The 20,461-nt window shown below is 38.6% G+C and overlaps 1 protein-coding gene across 1 annotated transcript in view; it reads right to left on the reverse strand.

Annotated features, from left to right (window-relative positions):
• Positions 1–3,463: 3,463 nt before the first annotated feature.
• The window catches only part of LOC135475770 (cilia- and flagella-associated protein 74-like), a 42,776-nt gene continuing 25,778 nt past the window's right edge, over positions 3,464–20,461 (reverse strand). The window contains 15 exon segments of the mRNA XM_064755709.1: positions 3,464–3,846; positions 4,510–4,575; positions 4,884–5,062; positions 7,395–7,507; positions 9,429–9,591; positions 9,938–10,031; positions 10,033–10,068; positions 11,012–11,100; positions 11,504–11,569; positions 11,962–12,091; positions 13,137–13,289; positions 15,362–15,481; positions 15,832–15,997; positions 16,558–16,683; positions 20,247–20,386. Of these exon segments, the coding sequence (XP_064611779.1) occupies positions 3,748–3,846; positions 4,510–4,575; positions 4,884–5,062; positions 7,395–7,507; positions 9,429–9,591; positions 9,938–10,031; positions 10,033–10,068; positions 11,012–11,100; positions 11,504–11,569; positions 11,962–12,091; positions 13,137–13,289; positions 15,362–15,481; positions 15,832–15,997; positions 16,558–16,683; positions 20,247–20,386 (1,740 nt within the window). The 3' untranslated portion in view covers positions 3,464–3,747.

Consider the following 20,461-nt stretch of genomic DNA (forward strand, 5'->3'; position numbering starts at 1 on the left):
ATGGGGAGAAATGTCACATACATGTAGATTGCTTGCTATTTTTGTATTAAGTGTACATGTCATATATAATTTTCATTATTTAATGCCCTCCATTTTTTGGTAGATGGGAGTATTCAGGATTCTCAAAGTTGCAAGACACTTGCAGTACATTGTTATAATATCCTTTCAGGCAGAAATTTTTAGAGTACAAATATTTCTTTTTTGCAATGACCAGTTTTGCTACATCATATATGCTGTATTCGATCATTGTCTTGGCCTTTTGTGATTAAAATATGTGGATTAATGAGTGCATGTTTTTTTCCGTTGCACCAGGGATAGAAGCTACATGTACTTGTACACTTGTAATTTTTTAACAGGTAGTTTTGCCTGTGAAATGTCACATTTACTCTTCAGTCTCCTCATGTGTACTGAGTCATGAATTATAAAAAAAAAATGATTTTCTCAAAATACTGCTATGGATGCTCTAGGTGTTTTTGTCATTCTTGCACAACTCGAATTTTGACATAACTTCTCAAGACCATACCTGTAATCTTATAGCAACACATCTGCAGTAAACCTGAAAACAAAGGCATCCTTTGTATGTTTTAAAGAAAAAAAAACCCAGAAAACAGTGATGTTTTGAGATGATGTACAATACAACCAGCTTTCACAAGATGAAGCCTTTCAAATATTTGCTATGTTAACAGCTTCAATTGTATTCATACACAGGAAATGCAATTTTGAAACCGATTTTCGTACAGTTCCATTGTGACATAGTATGGAGCTTGACAGTAAGGCCTATGTATTTTTATGCCACTCAGAAATCAGTCTTACTGCAGATTTCAGTATGCTGTGTGATCATTATTGGTATCTAGTTGTGAATGTATCACCCACTGTTACAGCTCCATGAAGGCACCCCTTAGCTTCCGCACCAAACTCATCATTGTACATGTATCGTGAAGCCGAGTGAGGATTACCTAAAGTCTAGAAGTGCATTACTGCTAATAATAAACCTTCCAAAATGTGTCTTAAACCATTTGTGCGTCTTGAATTAAATCTCGTCATTCATAATTTCAAGAGATCATCGAACTTGTTTTGAAAATCCGTCAGTATATTAAGCATGTCAAGGATGCATTTTCACATTCATCCTATGTTATACCATCACAGTTAGTTGCGCACATGCTTAATGCACAACCACTCAGGTATGTGGGAAGGTCTGGAAGAAACCTGCGCATGGTTGTAGGTCTATCCCTGGCTCTGCCCAGTTTTCTCACACAATAATGCTCGTTGCCGTCATATTAGTAAAATATTTTTGAATACAGCATAAAACTCCTGTAAAATAAAGAAACAGAGTCACTCTGGGATCATGCACTTTCACAAGACCTTGCTAATCATATTTCTCATAGCTTTATTAGTAAAAGATGTTGTCTAGGTTATAGTACCATAAGGCGATGTCATTTACGAGAAAATTATGAAAAATTAATGACAGAGGTTTGTGAAAGCGGGCCCAACATGCTATGCTTAAAGTCCAAGGTGGTGGAAATTTGATATAAGCGACAACAAGCATTCAAGAGAGAAAGTGTTTACACAGAAATAGGCAGAGGGATAACCAGCAATAGTTTGGATACACCAGGCCTTTGTGTAGTTTTCATGTGAAGTTCAGTGGAATTCATTTTTCTTTCACAAATTTCATGTCACCAACACTTGAGTGCACTGTGCATGAAAACCTGTGCGTCATGTGTGAGAAAGTGTGTCAGTTGCTTGCCAATGGTCAGAGGCTTATTCCTCCACAGCTGACTGACTTCCATGAACAAAGTGATGATACATTTATAAAGTGAAATGAAAATCAATCAAAACTTGTTCTTTAAAATACTGCTCTTATTGAAAATTATCTCTAGTATACAGCTGATATACATGGTATATGAAAATGCATTTTTGCTTTTGCAGAATTTCATACATAAAATATGTGCAAAGGCAGTAGAATTTCCTTCAGACCAGATCAAATCATTATGGACAGAATATGAAAGTAAATGAAAAAATAAATATTGCAACTTCACAGAAAATACATGCTGCACAACAAAAATATGACACGTTCAGGAAAAAAAGAGAGTGAGTGCCTGGGGTTTAACGTAATACTTAACAATTTTTCAGTCACATGACGACGAAGGAATCCTCAGAGTGCATGTAATGTGCATCTTTGTTGCAGGGCGGATTTCCACTGCTCTTTTATCTAGTGCTGCTTCAATGAGACGCCGCACCGTAGGCAAGTAAGCCGCCCAGCCCGAGCCATTATATTTATACGGGTGAACCAGTCGTTGCACTATACCCTTCATGCTGAATACCAAGCGAGGAAGTGACAACTTCATCTTTTAAGGTCTTAGGTGTGACTTGACCCAGGGTTGACCCTGAATCTACCGCTCCTGAAGCAGAAACTCTACTAACTGTGCTACCAGGGCCGGTGATAAAAGAGTGAGCCGAGGGATTTATAAGCATTGATACAAGACGTGAGTTTCCTCTGAAAATTACCAATAGAGCTGAAAGAGTATACTCTACATTTCTTAAGCAACCCACTGCAATGCTGTCATCAGGTTTCTTCATGAAGTAAGAAATTTCCACTGCCCTTGCACATATTTCAGATAAGAAGTATGCTTTTCGGAAATTCTGTGGACACAGTACCAAACCCACTACCAGATAAGCAGACAGTGTGACAGGCATCACAAATTTCACAACTGGAATTCCACACAGTAAGTTTTGACTGATTGGTTGAGTTTATTTCACTTTCAAACCTTTGTTAAGAAAACAAAAACAAAGTGACCATCATAAAAGAAATACAAGAATTACTGCTGGCCTTTCCACAAATATAATACATTAACAATGTTTTACCATTTTACTTTGGGCAGTTTTGGTAGTTTGGGCAGAGATGCTGGTAGGATATGAATGTGACATTAGCTAACAAGGTCTTAACACACCTTTAAGTAATGTTATCACCTGTCTTGGTAAAGTATTCCTTTAACTTGGGCAAGGGAAATCTCACTTTTGTCTGAAGACACATGTACACTGCATTGCATATTGAAAATTATCACAGTCCATCTTTAATCATCATCAGTTAATAACTAATTCATTTGTAATACATGTCATTTATACAGATTAAAGCATGTTGATATTCTAGCCCTTACACCGCCATGCATTAATACTGCAGTATTCATGAACATAAAAATGTTCGACTTTTATCATCACAGATATTTTCGCATGTATATTTATTGCGACCCTGACTTGCAGCAAAAACATTTCCTTTCATGTGAAAGTGGAATGTATTAACAACTCTCACTGACCTTATTTGTTAAAAAAAAAGTTGTTTGTAAAAAAGAAATAACAAAATGTGGACGGAATTAGATACAATTACATATATATATGGCGAATTTAAGATAAAGAGAAACAGAGCATTCAAAATACTGGGCATTGTAGTATTACCTAACAAAAAATTATGTCCATCTAATATATGTGAAGGCACTTATACCAGGTATGGCTCAGGCTGGTATTCAAATAATTAACCATGGTTTCTGTGATGTAGATGTGCACTGAACAAGGACTCACTGCTGATCTTGTCGATTAGTTACAAATAATTGTTCCAATGTCACCACAAATACTCCAGCAACATTCACAGTTTTCAAACGTATATTTCCGGACAAGTATTCATGTATAACCGGTAGAACTATAGTGTTTTTGTAAGTCATTCATTTTTTACAAAGTAAATCTTTTCTCATGTTCTCAGTCCCACACCACAAAGGCCTTCATCAGAATCTTTATTTGTTCCACGGCATCGCCCTTCAAGGTCACGATAACACTGCCGTCCATTGGCTGGCTGGGCTGTGGGTGAAGAAAACAGCAGAAACATTGATTTATTCAAAGCCTCTATCACTGACATTGTCAGCTCAAATCCAGTTCTTCATGGCCATTCTTCGCCCTTGTGAAGACCAGTCTGCAAGGTTGTGATGAGCTTAACAATGTACAGATATCAATGAATCAAGCAATGACCTTTTATATGGGGTGGTATTTAAATGAGGCTTATTTTATTCTACCAAAGTTAGATCTGCCAATCAACAAGATATGATTCCCTTCTCAGAAGGAGGGGGAAGGGAAGGGGGAGGGAGGGGGAGAGGGTTGGTGGCTTATAATATGAGTAGGTTTTGTTGCAATTGTTAGGTGAAATAATCTACAGTAAAGTAACAATTATGTGGTTCATATGAGCTTTGAAAAGAAAATTTACCCATCAAAGATAACATTTCTGTATGTTTATACTACAAACATTCCTAATTCCTAATAAAGCCACTGTCTACACACGATTTAGTCATATTTATATATGTGGGTGATTCACAGATTGGTTGAAAATGTTTACAGCATGATGAATAACAACTGAAACTTTTTGTAGTCAATAGTATTAACACTAATGTACTTATACTAGAGTACTACAGAGATATGGCTAGGGTATTAAAGAGTCGTTCATATATACAGAAGTGACACTGGACTTACATCATGTCCTGGGGGAGGCGACCACGTGACTGTAACAGCCTTGTGGACTCCGGCTTCAACCAATCCCTGAAGAGGAGACAAAATGATGGATCATCAGATCAATGTGACGGGTCACTAGGCATATCTCATACTAAATATTGCAGTGTATATACAGCTATGAAACATTTTGGCTTGCAGAACATGATGGGTCTGTAACCCCATATTTAAAGCAAATGTATCCCAAACTACATATAAAACACAGCAAAAATGTTTACTAATTATTATCATCATTATTACTGTTGTCACTGACATTGTTTTTATTGTTATATTCACTAATGATTGCAGCACAAAAAATACTAACACACGCAAAAAAAAAATAAATAAATAAAGCTTACCTTTTGAGGTTCAATGTTAAATCCTTTAGCAATAAGAGGTTGGATATTGTCAAAGCTGAATTCTCCACTCTGTAAAGCATAAGAAAATATGCAAATCAGTATGAAACATGGGTTGTCTAATAAATGGAACAAAACCTTCTTGAAATTGATCATTGAGAAATGGGTTATCCACTGACTACCTCATACTGACTGGCTCTAAAATTACACAATAATTTAACGGAAGTGAAATGAGTGAGCAATCCCATTTACACCCTAGCACACAGCTTTTCCTCTAGCTAAATATCATCAGGGAAAATATTTATATCCTTATAAATTTATTTAGAACAAGCGCAACATGCCCTACAAAGGACATTGTGTGTGTGAGAAGACAATATGCTAAACACCACATAATGTATATCACATTTGTCTTCCCCTGGTGTGCTGGAAAGGTCAAGGGAAATACATGTACATAATCAATACTGATTGGCTGACAGCGGAGACAGGACATGGGTTAAAGCATCAAACATTTGTCACACTCAAAGGGATATAGAATCATTTCTGACTGGCTGGTGTTTATGGAGATAGGCAAGTCCAGGCTTTGTCCTGTCTCAGCTGAATTTTGGGTATGGCAGACTTATTCACCAAAGCTGGAAGGTTTAACCGAGGAAACCCTATCTCTACTCTCAGCCAATCAGCATCGATTCTGTATTCCTTAAAGTGCATATCATATGAATCTAAAGTAGATCTGAACATCAGCTCAGCCAACCTGCAGCCTTGCATATCTTACACAGCAACCAATCAGTGAGGATATTGTATCCCTTTAAAGATATGACAGGTGCCAGATAGAATCTACATTCCTGCCATATCCCTCATTATCATGACCACTGTGGTTATGCCTCTGAATGTTGCTCCTGTTTGTTCAGCCAGAAAGTCTCTGAACATCAGCTCAGCCAATGTGTAGCCTTGCATATCTTACACAGCAACCAATCAGTGATGATGCTGTGTCCCTTTAAAGACATGACAGGTGCCAGATAGCTTCTACATTCCTGCCTTATCCCTCATTATCATGACCACTGTGGTCATGCCTCTGAATGTTGTTCCTGTTTGTTCAGCCAGAAAGTCTCTGAACATCAACTCAGCCGACATGTAGCCTTGCATATCTTACACAGCAACCAATCAGTGATGATGCTGTGTCCCTTTAAAGACATGACAGGTGCCAGATACATGAATAGCATCTATGCCAGGAAGCATAATGCATCCTGCATGCATCAACATGTGGACATACAGTACATGAGGACCAGTAACATACAAGAGATTAGAGATTAGGTTAGAGATTTATGCTACAACCAACAATCTATTACACAACAAACAGTCCTAGCATAATTAAGTCCCCACCTGCAGGCCAGCCACTTGCTGTGCAGTATACTGTATTTCACCTCAAGTTTAGTATTTTTTTCAAGTTGCTTCTTTCACTTCCTTGACTGATTCTTCCATCTTATAAGGCCAGTTTGATTTTTTTTTTTTTTTGTGAAGTTCAATTAATTTCTTGTCAGAAAAACATAAGAGTTGATATCAAAAGTATCATTTTAAAGCTGTTATGTGCTTCAGAAAGTGCATTTTTACATGCCAAACTTTGGGTGGAAATACAGTAAGCTTGAAGTGGGGTTAAACGACACAGGTAGAGAGACTACGAGTGATGATGTCACTCTCATACTACCCTACTAATCTCAGTTCACTGCCAGTATCAATACTGTTTTGGTCTCCAAAAGACAATCACAGAACCTCGTATCTAGACACAGAAGTTGCATGTCTCACCTGACGCATTAGTTTACAGTTAATTGATAACAAAAAGATCGGCCCTGGTGGCTCTGTTATGTCATGTTATTGAGGCCCATTTCACAAAGAGCATGCTCTATTCCTAGCACGCATATGTATGACGCTGTGCATAGCAGTGAACACTAGGGTACATCTGTTGTTACCATGGTATTTCACATTCACAAATGTGCACTGCACATCATTCACATAGTGAAACAGGCCCCAAAGTTATCAGTACACACAACAGTTAAGTACACGCAGAATTAAAGGGTTATGCGCAGTCCATTTAGAAGGCAAATGTGGCTTTATGGAATATGATTAATCGCCAATTCTGGGAGTCTCACGAGTTCACTTAGGTCTGGACGAGACGGGTGGGACTCTCTCAAACTAAGGTGGCTAAAAAGCATGATTTTATGGTATTTGCTAGACTGAATATGCATCTTGCATAATTAGATCTGTCTGCCCTAAACCTGTGTGAACTGACAAGACTCCTGAAATGCCGACTAATCGGGGCATGATGAGTTGACATCAACTAAACCTAAATCAGTGGCAAACCTAGATCTATCAGCTACTGATCAGCTTGCTGTAATGTTCCTAGTATCCCCTGGGGTTAATAACTACTGCCTTTTCTGGTTCTAATTTATACTGGGTTATTACAAGTTTGAAGCACATAATAAACACGTAGTCAAAATGAATAGTCAACAATACTATTAATACCGAAGTATGCCACCACCTTTTTCAATATGGTGTAGCCCTCACATATTAATTCACAGTTCTCTGTATTTGATTCATGGTTGGGGATTACGAAAGTAACCTGAATAGACTGATGACTACAATCAACAAAAACATGCTAAATGCAAGAGTTACAGAGCAGATATACATGAAAACATGCTCAAGAATACAGGTATGCCTTGAACTGTACATCGTTCCTAAGACTACAAAATATCAGGTCTGCAGAAGTCTATCTACTTGTAATCTAGGAGTTCATCAACAAGCCTACTTTCATGTGCACTGATATGTATCATACTCACTTTCTTCCTAAACTGTCAATGGAAATCAAAATTTTAATATGCATAGGGCATTTAAATAACTGATGGTCTTGTCTTGAGTTAACTGCCTGTATGTCTTCTCTGTAATTTATGATGGTTAACTGCTTTCTTGGAAATTTCAACAAATTTCAGTTCCTAACAAGGCAGTATGCATGAATAGCCTGTCCCCTAAGTTTCATTTAGACAATGAGCAGAAAGTCACGTAACCTCTTTTAATGTGATGACACTGAAAAAGCACTGAAATCTCCATGGACTGATAAACTGAATGAATGTTCAACATAAATCACTTCACAAATGAATCATGTAGCAAACTTCTTGAAGCTACTGAAAGTACACTAATTCTTCTAAAATTTGGGACAGATACTAGTAGTGTTGAATGTCAAATATTACATTTCTTTACCAGCCTTTTCGAAAAGTAAAGATGTGAGTATGTTGTTCAAGAGATGGTCTAACCATCTGGGAAAAAAGAAACTCAATATTCATGCTAAAATTACATACATATTGGCGAAAATGAGCAGACCAGGTGTTCCAAAATTTAGAAAAAAACAGTGTAAAACAATTAGAAGAAACTGGAAAAATTGACGGAAATTGTTTCTATTTATTACAATAACCTTACCTTTTTCATATCCTGTATACAGACAGTCAAGGGGTGCAACGATCAAAACAGAACAGCCAGTAAGTGAAGAGTGCAACCACCAAAACACAACAGCCATGTGATGTGAGAATGAAACCAATTAGGGCATGCCACCATCAATTAGTTCAGTAAGACATCAATTAGCATATTAAATCATTAAATGACATATAACATTATCAATTAGTACATAGAATTCATTTTTTTATTAATATATATCATAACAAAAGTTAGGCAATGCCAACCACAGAAAACACAATGTTGGAAGCATGATTGATATTTAAAGACACAGCAGATTACTATTGGGGCAGACATCATTAAGCAAAAGATCACACACATATACTCAGCAATACATGTAATCAGTAATAATATTCAAAAACTAAAGCCATGTAAAGGTGTGTAAATGTCATCAGAATATTTATGTATTTATTTGATTAGTGTTTTTACACCATACTCAAGAATATTTCACTTATACACTGGCAGCAGCATGGTGGTAAGAAACTGGGCAGAGCCCGGGTGAAATCTATGGCCATCCACAGGCTGCTGGCAGACCTTAACACATATGATCGGAGAGAAAGCCTGCATGAGCTGGACTTGAACTCACAGCTACCGCATTGGTGAGAGGCTCCTGGGTCACCAGGCAACTTCAGAATCAATATGAATGAACATAAGCTCCTGCGCAGCCGTGAACGGAGCACGCAAGTATAAAAACAGCATTGTCCATAGCTATCATATTACACCCAGCTGTTAATAACATATAAATCTTCTGCACAGAAAACAATATGTAGCTTCTCTTAAAAGATAGAGTTATAACTCCATGTTCAGATTGGGATCTTTCTGGGAATATACAGTGAGAAATCCAAATTCCAATCTCAACTCCATCATACAATCTGTACTTGACTCAATCCATATGCAGGAATGACTTACTCTGGGTAGTATAAGAAATCTGAATGACTGATGTGCCTGAAACTTATCTCCTGCTCAACATGTGTAGTACATACAGGAGAATGACTCTACCAGGATCAGTATAAGACATCTGAACAATACTGTTAGATCCAAATTATGCTAAACTCTTGCTCTATCCCATTCCACTCAATCACATTACCTTTTTTCTGACTGACCGCCATCGTTCTGACACAGCCCACGTACAGGTCCCGACTAGCTGGTATAAACTCATCCTCTTTGGCTCGACATTGCAGGGTAAACAACACAGGTGTCGGTAAAGGTTTGCTGTCTGAAAACATAATTTTGAATACTGGTAAAAGATATTTTAAGTGTCTCATTTGGAGAGAGCATCAGTCCAGAAAACCACTAATGGATATTAGCATTACTCCTGGTAAAAATTGAACAATCACAAATGAGAATCCTCATTTTGAGATTCATTTTGATTTTATTTATTTATTTTGATTGATGTTTTATATCGTACTCAAGAATATTTCCCTTATACGATGGTGACCAGCATTATGGTGGGGGGAACATTTTGAGATTCGAAAGTGCTTCAAATTAACAGAGGCTACAGCAAGGGGATGGCCTCATCGTTTCATACACTGTATATAGCTATCATGTAATCCCTCCCTTACCCTCCTCTTCGTCGGGGCCCCGGGGCTCTGCTGCCAGAGACTCCACGTCTGGGTGCCGGCTATCCAGCCCTTCCAGGTACATCACACGTGGCTTGGGCCTTTCCAATCAGCTGGAACCTATATGAGTCCTCCTGAACCACAACAACAACAGGAGCTAAATTAACACTCACAGCAGAGCAGGTTTCTCTATTCACTTATGATGTCCAGACATTTAAATAATCGGCTAAAATATTAATTACTACATAAATCACACAGCTATCTTCATTCTTCAACAGGCATGAGGCCCCCGGGATCCAAAGTGATCTTAGACTTAACTGTGTCAAAATATTAATCATTAAATTTGGTATTTCCTTTGCATTATTTTAGCTGAAATTTGTTGAAGACTAAAGTACCCAGAATTTACATTGACAAGCAATATTTTGACCTTATTACATCAGAAATAACAATTTAAAAGTTATCTGAAATTTTGACTTTTAAGTCTAGGATCGCTTCATGATCCTGGGCCCAGGCCTTCACTTCTGACTAGTACATGAATGAAAAAAAAGACATTACACTTTACTCAGAAAAAAAAGTTTTTCAGCCAAACTTCTAAGAACTACATGCAAAATTTTGTATGAGTTATGACCACAAAGACCAAAGAAGCCCTTACTAACAGTACTAGCAACCTGATAGTTCAGCTAACTCGGTCAGCATTTAACACATAATTGTGAGTTCCACGAAAACTGGCTCAATCTTTATACAGTAGATGTATGTGTCTCCCCTTCCAACAAGCTAGCTTGGCCCTCTCAAATAGTTACCATTTATAGATATTGGGCATTTGTATGCCCAAGGCAGCCCTGCTTTCCTGCTTTGCTACCTCTAGGGCTAATCATTACTGGGTTCAGGTAAATCTAGAGGATTTTCTGTCCTCAAAACTCTTCTTTAAAATATCTATATATGTATTACAAGTTTTTTCTTATGAAAATTTATCTCATTAGTTATGTGTGCGCCACTTAGATGAATTCACCAGTTAGACGGTAAGAATACAGTAAATACGTTCACAGTTACAGTTAAAACCAGAATGAGACTAATTACCTGATGGAACAGCTCTATCTTGGCACTGTCTGAGAAATGATCACTGGCGTGGTCGGGGGCAAAAGTCACCATAACCTCGTGGGTAGCACCTGAGTAATAAGAAGACGCGTCCAACATTACAAGGATATGAGGTTAAACCTGAGCACGGCATACAAATACGTTTTAATGCAGACTTTCATGAGCATAATACAGTGGTAAATCGTGGGTTTCCCCCAGACTTCCAAATGAGTGAAATATTCTTGAGTATGGCGTAAAACACCAATGACATAAATCACATAAATAGATAAATACAGTAGTCTGCCCAAACATTAACCTAATTCTGGTCACCTTTCCTCACACAAGACTATTTAAGGAAAATGTTACAAGAACAATGCTTCACAAAGATTTGTGAAAACAAAACCCTGATATTTGGAGAACATAGTTAAAACAAACACATTTTTCCACATTTAGGCACATCCAAGTTAATGATTCGCTCCCGAATGATTAACATACCTGGTGGTATTGTTCCTTCAGTAGGGACACAGTCGAACACATTCTGACCATTGAAATTTTGTACGCCTGCAGAATGAAAATACAGAATTTTATTCAAGCAGGCTCTTTTTCAGCTAAAGTCTGAATCAAAGCCACATGTAGAATATTATCACGTCACACCTGACAAATTTTACAGGCACTCCTAACCTTTTCTGGGTACAACACGTATTCCAGTGCTAAAAACTGATTGAGACCACCCCAGGTTTTGAACCAGCAACTTAAAGATCGTGTACCTACCCTAAATGACCTAACATTTCGTCCATGAGTAAGTTGCTCACTTGTACCGACTCGATTGATTTTAGAGAAGCGTCTGGAAGGCAGGATAACATCCTACTGGAAAAATGTAAATTTTAGTATCAGAGGTAATTAACTTCTGTTAATTCTGGAAGCCTTATTGACAACAGCATAAAAGTACTCACCCACGCGTGGTTTAGCTTTCTTGTCAGGTTGGAGATAGGAGGGTATTCCCTGACACCTGGCATGCTTCAGTAAGGACAGGCTGTCTAGCTTGATATTGTAATCAACTGACAGTGAGGACACATTGTGGATCTGAAACAACGTAGTGTAACACAGTTATTAACCTTGAGGCAAATATGTAATGACTCATGAAAAGTGACTTTGCTTAATAAAATGTGGACAGCTATATTTAATAATTGTAGGCAATTGGGTTTTTTGCCTTGTAAACATGCTTATGTGATGGAACTGTGGTCTCCAAAGAGAAATTCATTTTTAAGAAATACCAGTAAGTAGGAAACAATAAACTGATCTTTAGGAAATATACCAGTATCTAGGAAACGAGAAATTCTGCTTTAAGAAATACTAGTATCTAGGAAACGAGAAATTCAGCTTTAAGAAAAATACCAGTATCTAGGAAACACGAAATTCTGCTTTAAGAAATACCAGTATCTATCTAGCAAACACGAAATTCTGCTTTAAGAAATACCAGTATCTATCTAGGAAACACGAAATTCAGCTTTAAGAAATACCAGTATCTATAAGGAAATGAGAAATTCAATGTAAAGAAATACCAGTATCTAGGAAATGAGAAATTCAGCTTCAGAAAATATCAATTTATTTATTTATTTATTTGATTGGTGTTTTACACCATACCCAAGAATATTTCACTTATACGACGGCAAGCATTATGGTGGGTGGAAACCGGGCACAACCCAGGGGAAACCCACAACCATCTGCAGGTTGCTGCAAGACCTTCCCACATACGGCCGGTGAGGAAGCCAGCATGAGCTGGACTTGAACTCACAGCGACCGCATTGGTGAGAGACTCCCAGGTCATTATGTTGCGCTAGCGCGCTAACCAACTGAGCTATGGAGGCCCCTCAGAAAATATCAGTGGCTTGGAAACAAAAACTACATTATAACAGGAAGTAAGTTTTTGATGACATTTATATAAGATATGGTTCAGCTGTAAGTTATTGGCAAGCTCATATAAACTGAAAAAGAACTGCTATCCCTACAATACATGAGCATGGCATGTCAACTACATGTACAGCATAAGCAATTATGGACAGAAACTATAACAATCAGTTGTTTCAGCAGTGATTCTCAACAGAGGTTTCTCCACCAAGAACTGTACCTTGAAGTTTTTCTCCACATATTCCCCAGCCAGTACTGTGCCCATATCCAGCAGTTTGTCCACGGACAGGTTGATGATGGGGTCCACCCCTCGTCCCATCACCGTGACCGACAAATGAGCAGTCGGCGAGCGGATCTCCAACACTTCCTGATACTAGCAATGTAAAAGATGATGCACTATAAATTCACTGTGGCCATCAGATTATATCATATTTCAATGATCATTTAACACTGAGCGTACCTGTCAATTATTTTTAGAGCTCTTGTGCACTGAACAATTGGGGAGAGTTTCATGAAGCATACTTAACTCTAACTAGCACTTAGCTAAGTGTACTTCATATCTCTACAACATACTTTGTCATGGTGGTTAAGGGCTTATTCAGCTAAGTGAATTTAATTAAAGCAAGGCCTGGGGTCAGTTTCATGAACAGGGATTCACAGAAGTCCAAATTTTTACAACCTGAAACCCAAAATTGAGTATTTTTCTGGATCAGATTGAGTTTATCTATATTTTACATGCAGACTATAATCTGATATAAAGTTTAAATCCACTTTATTGACTTGTAATTTTGTGAACGTGAAAGTGAGAGAGGGAGAGTTAAATTTCATTTGAGGTTCATTTCTGATCATGATTTGATTGTTGATATGTACATATATTTTTACAAGTATATTATCCTGATCAGAGATATATATTTAAGAAATAATGTTCGCGTCAGGGTAGTCTAACGATAGTTTTACAACAAATCGATGTGGAAGAGTTTATATTTTATGTCGAAGCCTGAGATCTAAAATTTGTAAACTCTTCCACAATACAACACATTGAATACAATGAATGGCTATCAATTTAAATTTGTAATGACGCTGTACAAAGCTATAGGTACATTAAACCAGCCCCGTGGTCATATTTCACTTGGTGTGCTGTACCAGAAACGTAAAATATATGCGTTACACCATGCATAAAGGTCACATGAAGTACCAGATTTGAAGGTCTGGGTCAAAGGCAATATATTGGCGGCAGTCAGACAATAGCGTTTACAGAGAGAAAACATGAGTAAACGGACTGAACATTTTGAAAAAAACCAACAGTTCAACACGGATAAACATGGACTGGGAGTTGAAAAGGACGATCTGCACCCAGTCCGCTATCCAGAGGATGTGAAGTTGATGTGAACTGTGCTGTTATTTATTGTTACATTGTTGAACAACCCTCCAAAACTTTGAGGCAGGACTGAATACTGGGATTTTGTCATTTGGATGGTATTGCTCCTGTTACGTGTAACATTATAGTCGACAGCGTCAGGCATTTGCACTAGGAGTGGCGTGACTGACATTGGAGTATTTTCATTCAACGGCATTTTCACTTTCAGCATTTTCTGATAACACACTTGAAGCATGCAGGATATTGCTGATTTCACAGCGTTTTGAAATGGACGGTTTGGTGACATAACTCCGTACACTGCATTCATTGCGGTGGCCTGTCACAGACATAACGTCCATCAAAGAAACCCCAGTATCAGCTAGAACTGTGGCTGTCGTAGCCCGGACGCAGTGATTCGTGTACCAGCAGCTAAGTTTTGCATCGCGGGAAATATCAAACATCATGGATCTGATCGTTTTGTAACCCACTGGTTGATTGCCATACCATGATGTGTGGTCAACTGGGATGTTTAGGAGAGGCCGCTCAAAGAAAGACTCGTAGGAAGAATTATCAGGTCCGTATGCAGTATGTAGAAAAAAAAAAAAATTCTCATGAAACCATTATTATCTCTCATTGTGTAGCATTCAAATGTCCCTACGGGCTTTAAATTATCTGTAACCTGATACTTTTCTCCTTTAAAATAAAAGTTCGCTCCGAGAGAAAAAATAGCCATTTTGTTTCTTTGTTTATATTTGTCGTCTGCCTTATTCAGTGTAAACAACAACCTTTATCCACCCATAGAACTACAATAAACCCGTCCAGAAGTCAAACGCTTCTGTCTCGTGATCGGGGTATCTAATGACTCAGGTAATGTACACTTGGCACTATGCCAAGCAGTGCGTTGTATATAATAAAAAGGAATCGAAGGGTAATAGAATTGCCCTTAACTACCATTAGGACAATATTTTGTATAGATATAAAGGGATACTTAACACTAAGTATGCTTCATGAAATCAGCCCCTGGCCCCTAATTTATTAAACATTTATGAACACAGATAAAAGCCACACATAATTCAACGAATTCTTACTATCTGAGCTTTGGTGGGAGTGAAGGAGATGAGAACAGTGTGGGAGGCATCAGGGGGAAGAACTCTCAAAGCATTCAGCATCTGGAATGGCCCGTTGGTGTCCAGAATTGAGGAGGAAAGCTGCAGAAAAAAAAAACCCATAAAGGTCGAAGGTCATGAACAAAACAACTGTTACCAAGCGAGCTTCAACTATCCATTTATTGCCAACAATTACACATTAAATCACTTTACTGGACTGACACATTGTACACATCCATGTAAGTTCTATTGATTTTACACAGGTGTTTTGAAGTTTGCTTGGAACATAAGGTGATATTTTACTGGAAAACTGTAAGTTTCCGCACCAAAAATAATATTTTGTGACATATATTTTCCTATTTTAATATGCACTTTTGTTGACCTAAAATTTTAGGTCATTTAGGGTATTTCTCAAAACTCTGTGAACAAACAAAGTGTGGCCTTGATCTTACCTCCAGTGTCTTTTTGGAAATGTTCTGGATAGTGAAGGATTTGCTGACATGTTGCCCAACGGAGATGTCCCCAAAGTCTGTGGTTGTACAGCCACTATCAGAGATCACCACCACAGGAGGTTTCACTATGGGGCAGTGCACTTCCAGGTACAACGTATTGTGAATGCTGGACAGAGAGAACATGAAATGATACAGAATGCTAGATAGTAGTTAAAATATGTCACACCACCCATTTCTAAATTTAATTCAACGTAGTCCCTTATTGTCTGGGATAACTGGCACAAGACGACATAGAGGCACCAGAGACATTAGGAAAAACTAACTTTCAAAAATTGACTAAAAAATTGGCAGACGACTAAAAATACAACAGAATTCTGTCTGACAATGTTTATTTATTTATTTGACTAATGTTTTCTGCTGTATTCAAGAATATTTCACTTATGTGATGGCAGTCAGCATTATGGTGGGAGGAAATCAGGCAGAGCCAGGGGGGAAACCCACAAGCATCTGCAGGTTGCTAACAGACCTTCCCATGCATGACTGGAGCAGAAGTCAGAATGAGCAGGACATGAACTCACAACAACCACATTAGTGAGAGACTAGTGAGAGGCACTGTGCTGTGCTAGCACGCCAAGCACTTGGCCATGAAGGCCACCGTTTGACAAAGCGGTTGCGAAGCAAAAAGAAAGGTGTGTTGAAATACATCATCAGTTCAGTCTAACTCACCTGTAGGGTAGTTCACCTGGATCACCACACTTCCCTGAGGCCACATAACACGGAATGACGATCGTATTGAACTGTCCCCTGAACTGTCTCATCAGTGAGCCCACAGCAGAGGTGTATGCAGCAGAACTGCGGAGAACAACACAGTTATTCAGTCAACCACATACATGTACTGTACATCCCTCAGACCACAAAACATAGGATGACAACCATACTGGAATGTCCCATGAACTGATAATCGTCTCTCATTCTAGCTTCCTAGCAATGTTAACTTTTGTTAAGTTTGGCATTAATGATGTTTGATTCCTACCTTTTGCCTCATGTGTTTTATTAATGGGGACTGGTTCTTACTTCAGTTCTGGCCATGGTTTATTACAGTTTGTTGATGGGAGCTGGTTCTTACTTCAGTTCTGGACATGGTTTATTACAGCTTGTTAATGGGGACTGGTTCTTACATCAGTTCTGGCCATGGTTTATTACATTTTGTTAATGGGGACTGATTCTTACTTCTGGAAATGGTGTTGGTTTATTACAGTTTATTAATGGGGACTGGTTCTTCCGGCAATGGTGTTCGTTTATTACAGTTTGTAAATGGGGACAAATGTTCTTACCGGTAGCAATGGCGTTTCTTTTAATATTACAATTTGGTAATGGGGACAGGTTCTTACTTCTGTCCATGGTGTTCATTCATTAGATTTTGTTAACAGGGAACATTTCTTAAATTAGAAGACTGATCTTATAACAATAACAAATACGTGCGGTAGACTATTGCTGAAAAAAAGAACGCATAGGCTCAAACTGTGGTTTGTTAATGAAAAAACAACACAAATAACAAGTAAGGTAAATTATACAAACTTTGCTAGGATATTTAGAGTTGGGGTTCAACCTTCTATTTTCGCAGCATGTCATTATGTGAAAGGTGATGCCTTCATCCACAGCTGTCACTGGTAGTTGCAGCTGGCTTACATTATATTAATATCCCATATAGTTACACCACTCCCATCAGAGTTACATATCTGCAACTAACTTTTTACAACTGAAACAATTTGTATACACTTAAAGTGTTTAGTAATTATTTTAAATAACATCAAGTTTGTAAAAATGTCCAGATTTCACTTGTGACCTGATATATGAGGATGTACATGCACAAGACTGCATCAGAGAAAATAGGCATGTTATTTTTTTTAAAAAAGTTGCTGTTATACTTGTATTAACATGTAATACATTTCAAGTTGTAAACCTGATGTCAGATATATATAGGTAACGCAAATAATACAACACTCCAATTGGTCTGTAAATCTTTTTAACTCAATGTGGTAAAAAACAAAAACTTTGGGTTTGTAAAATTTGGACTTCTAATAACCCCTGTGTGGGATCATTAGTGTTTAGTAAAGGTGTCACCTCACTGTATGGCTATTGTGTGTGATCATTACTGTTTGGTAATGGTGCCCAGTTCCTCACTGTATGGTTACGGTGTGGATTCATTACTGTTTGACAGCAGTGTCTAGTTCCCCACTAAACAGTAATGGTGTCCAGTTTCCCACCATGTGGTTATGGTGTGTGATCATTACTATTTGGTAATGGTGTCTAGTTCCCCACTTTATGGTTATGGTGTGGGGTCATAATTGTTTGGTAATGGTGTCCAGTTTCTCACTGTATGGTTATGGTATGAGGTCATTACTGTTTGGTAATGGTGTCCAGTTTCTCACTGTATGTTATGATGTGAGGTCATTACTGTTTGGTACTGGTGTCCAGTTTCTCACTGTATGGTTATGGTGTGAGGTCATTACTGTTTGGGAATGGTGTCCAGTTTCTCACTGTATGTTATGCTGTGAGGTCATTAATGTTTGGTAATGGTGTCCACTTACCCACTGTGTGGTTACGGTGTTCCCCACAATGTGATTGTGGTGTGGCGTCATAACTGTCTGATAGCAGTGCCCTGTTCCTCACTGTGTAATTTTGATGTGGGGACATTACTGTTTGGTAGGAGTGCCCAGTTTCCCACTATGTGGTTATGGTGTGGGGTTATTACTGTTTGGTAGCTGTGACCAGTTTCCCACTATGTGGTTGTGGTGTGGGGTAATTACTGTTTGTTAACAGTGCAAGTTTGCTAACTATGTGGTTATGGTGTGGGATTGTTACTGTTTTGTAGCAGTGACCAGTTTCCCACTCTGTGGTTATGGTGTTGCCCACTATCTGGTTGTGGTGTGGGGTAATTTCTGTTTGGTAGCAGTGCCAATTTGCTAACTATGTGGTTATGGTGTAGGGTTATTACTGTTTTGTAACAGTGACCATTTTCCCACTGTGTGGTTATGGTGTTGCCCACTATCTGGTTGTGGTGTGGGGTAATTACTGTTTGGTAGAAGTGCCAATTTACTAACTATGTGGTTATGGTGTGGGGTTGTTACTGTTTTGTAACAGTGACCATTTTCCCACTCTGTGGTTATGGTGTTGTCCACTATGTGGTTGTGGTGTGGGGTAATTAATGTTTGGTAGAAGTGCCAATTTGCTAACTATGTGGTTACGGTGTTGCCCACTATCTGGTTGTGGTGTGGGGTAATTTCTGTTTGGTAGCAGTGCCAATTTACTAACTATGTGGTTATGATGTGCGGTTGTTACTGTTTTGTAGCAGTGACCAGTTTCCCACTGTGTGGTTATGGTGTTGCCCACTATCTGGTTGTGGTGTGGGGTAATTACTGTTTGGTAGAAGTGCCAATTTGCTAACTATGTGGTTATGATGTGGGGTTGTTACTGTTTTGTAACAGTGACCATTTTCCCACTGTGTGGTTATGGTGTTGCCCACTATCTGGTTGTGGTGTGGGGTAATTACTGTTTGGTAGCAGTGCCAATTTACTAATTATGTGGTTATGGTGTGGGATTGTTACTGTTTTGTAGCAGTGACCAGTTTCCCACTCTGTGGTTATGGTGTTGCCCACTATCTGGTTGTGGTGTGGGGTAATTACTGTTTGGTAGAAGTGCCAATTTGCTAACTATGTGGTTATGATGTGGGGTTGTTACTGTTTTGTAACAGTGACCAGTTTCCCACTGTGTGGTTATGGTGTTGTCCACTATGTGGTTGTGGTGTGGGTAATTACTGTTTTGGTAGCAGTGCCAATTTGCTAAACTATGTGATTATGGTGTAGGGTTATTACTGTTTTGTAACAGTGACCAGTTTCCCACTCTGTGGTTATGGTGTTGCCCACTATGTGGTTGTGGTTGTGAGGTAATTACTGTTTGGTAGCAGTGCCAATTTGCTAACTATGTGGTTATGGTGTAGGGTTATTACTGTTTTGTAACAGTGACCATTTTCCCACTGTGTGGTTATGGTGTTGCCCCACTATCTGGTTGTGGTGTGGGGTAATTACTGTTGGTAGAAGTGCCAATTTACTAACTATGTGGTTATGACGTGGGGCTGTTACTGTTTTGTAGCAGTGACCAGTTTCCCACTGTGTGGTTATGGTGTTGTCCACTATGTGGTTGTGGTGTGGGGTAATTACTGTTTGGTAGCAGTGCCCAATTTGCTAACTATGTTGTTGTGATGTGGGGTAATTACTGTTTGGTAGCAGTGATCAGTTCCCCACTGTTCAGTTATGGTGTGGGGCCATTACTGTTCAGTAATGATGATCAGTTCCCCATTGTTTGGTAATGGTGTCTAGTACCTCCACTGAGTGCCTATGATGCGTAGCTCTTACTTTTTTGTGATGGTGTCTGGGTTGGGCGGTGTCACTGAGCGAGGACCAGACATCACCACGCTCTCTGAGGCACTCAGACCACTGCTGCTTTTGCCCTTTGCTTTATCAGGGGCACCTTTCTTTGTTGCCTGTTTTTTCTTCTGAAAAAAAAAAATTTTTGTTAAGCAAAAGGTCTTACACATTGAGAAGACCCCACCGCCTGCAGTATAGTTCAT

Source organism: Liolophura sinensis, chromosome 9 (genome assembly GCF_032854445.1).
Source record: "Liolophura sinensis isolate JHLJ2023 chromosome 9, CUHK_Ljap_v2, whole genome shotgun sequence".
Classification (NCBI taxonomy): domain Eukaryota; kingdom Metazoa; phylum Mollusca; class Polyplacophora; order Chitonida; family Chitonidae; genus Liolophura; species Liolophura sinensis.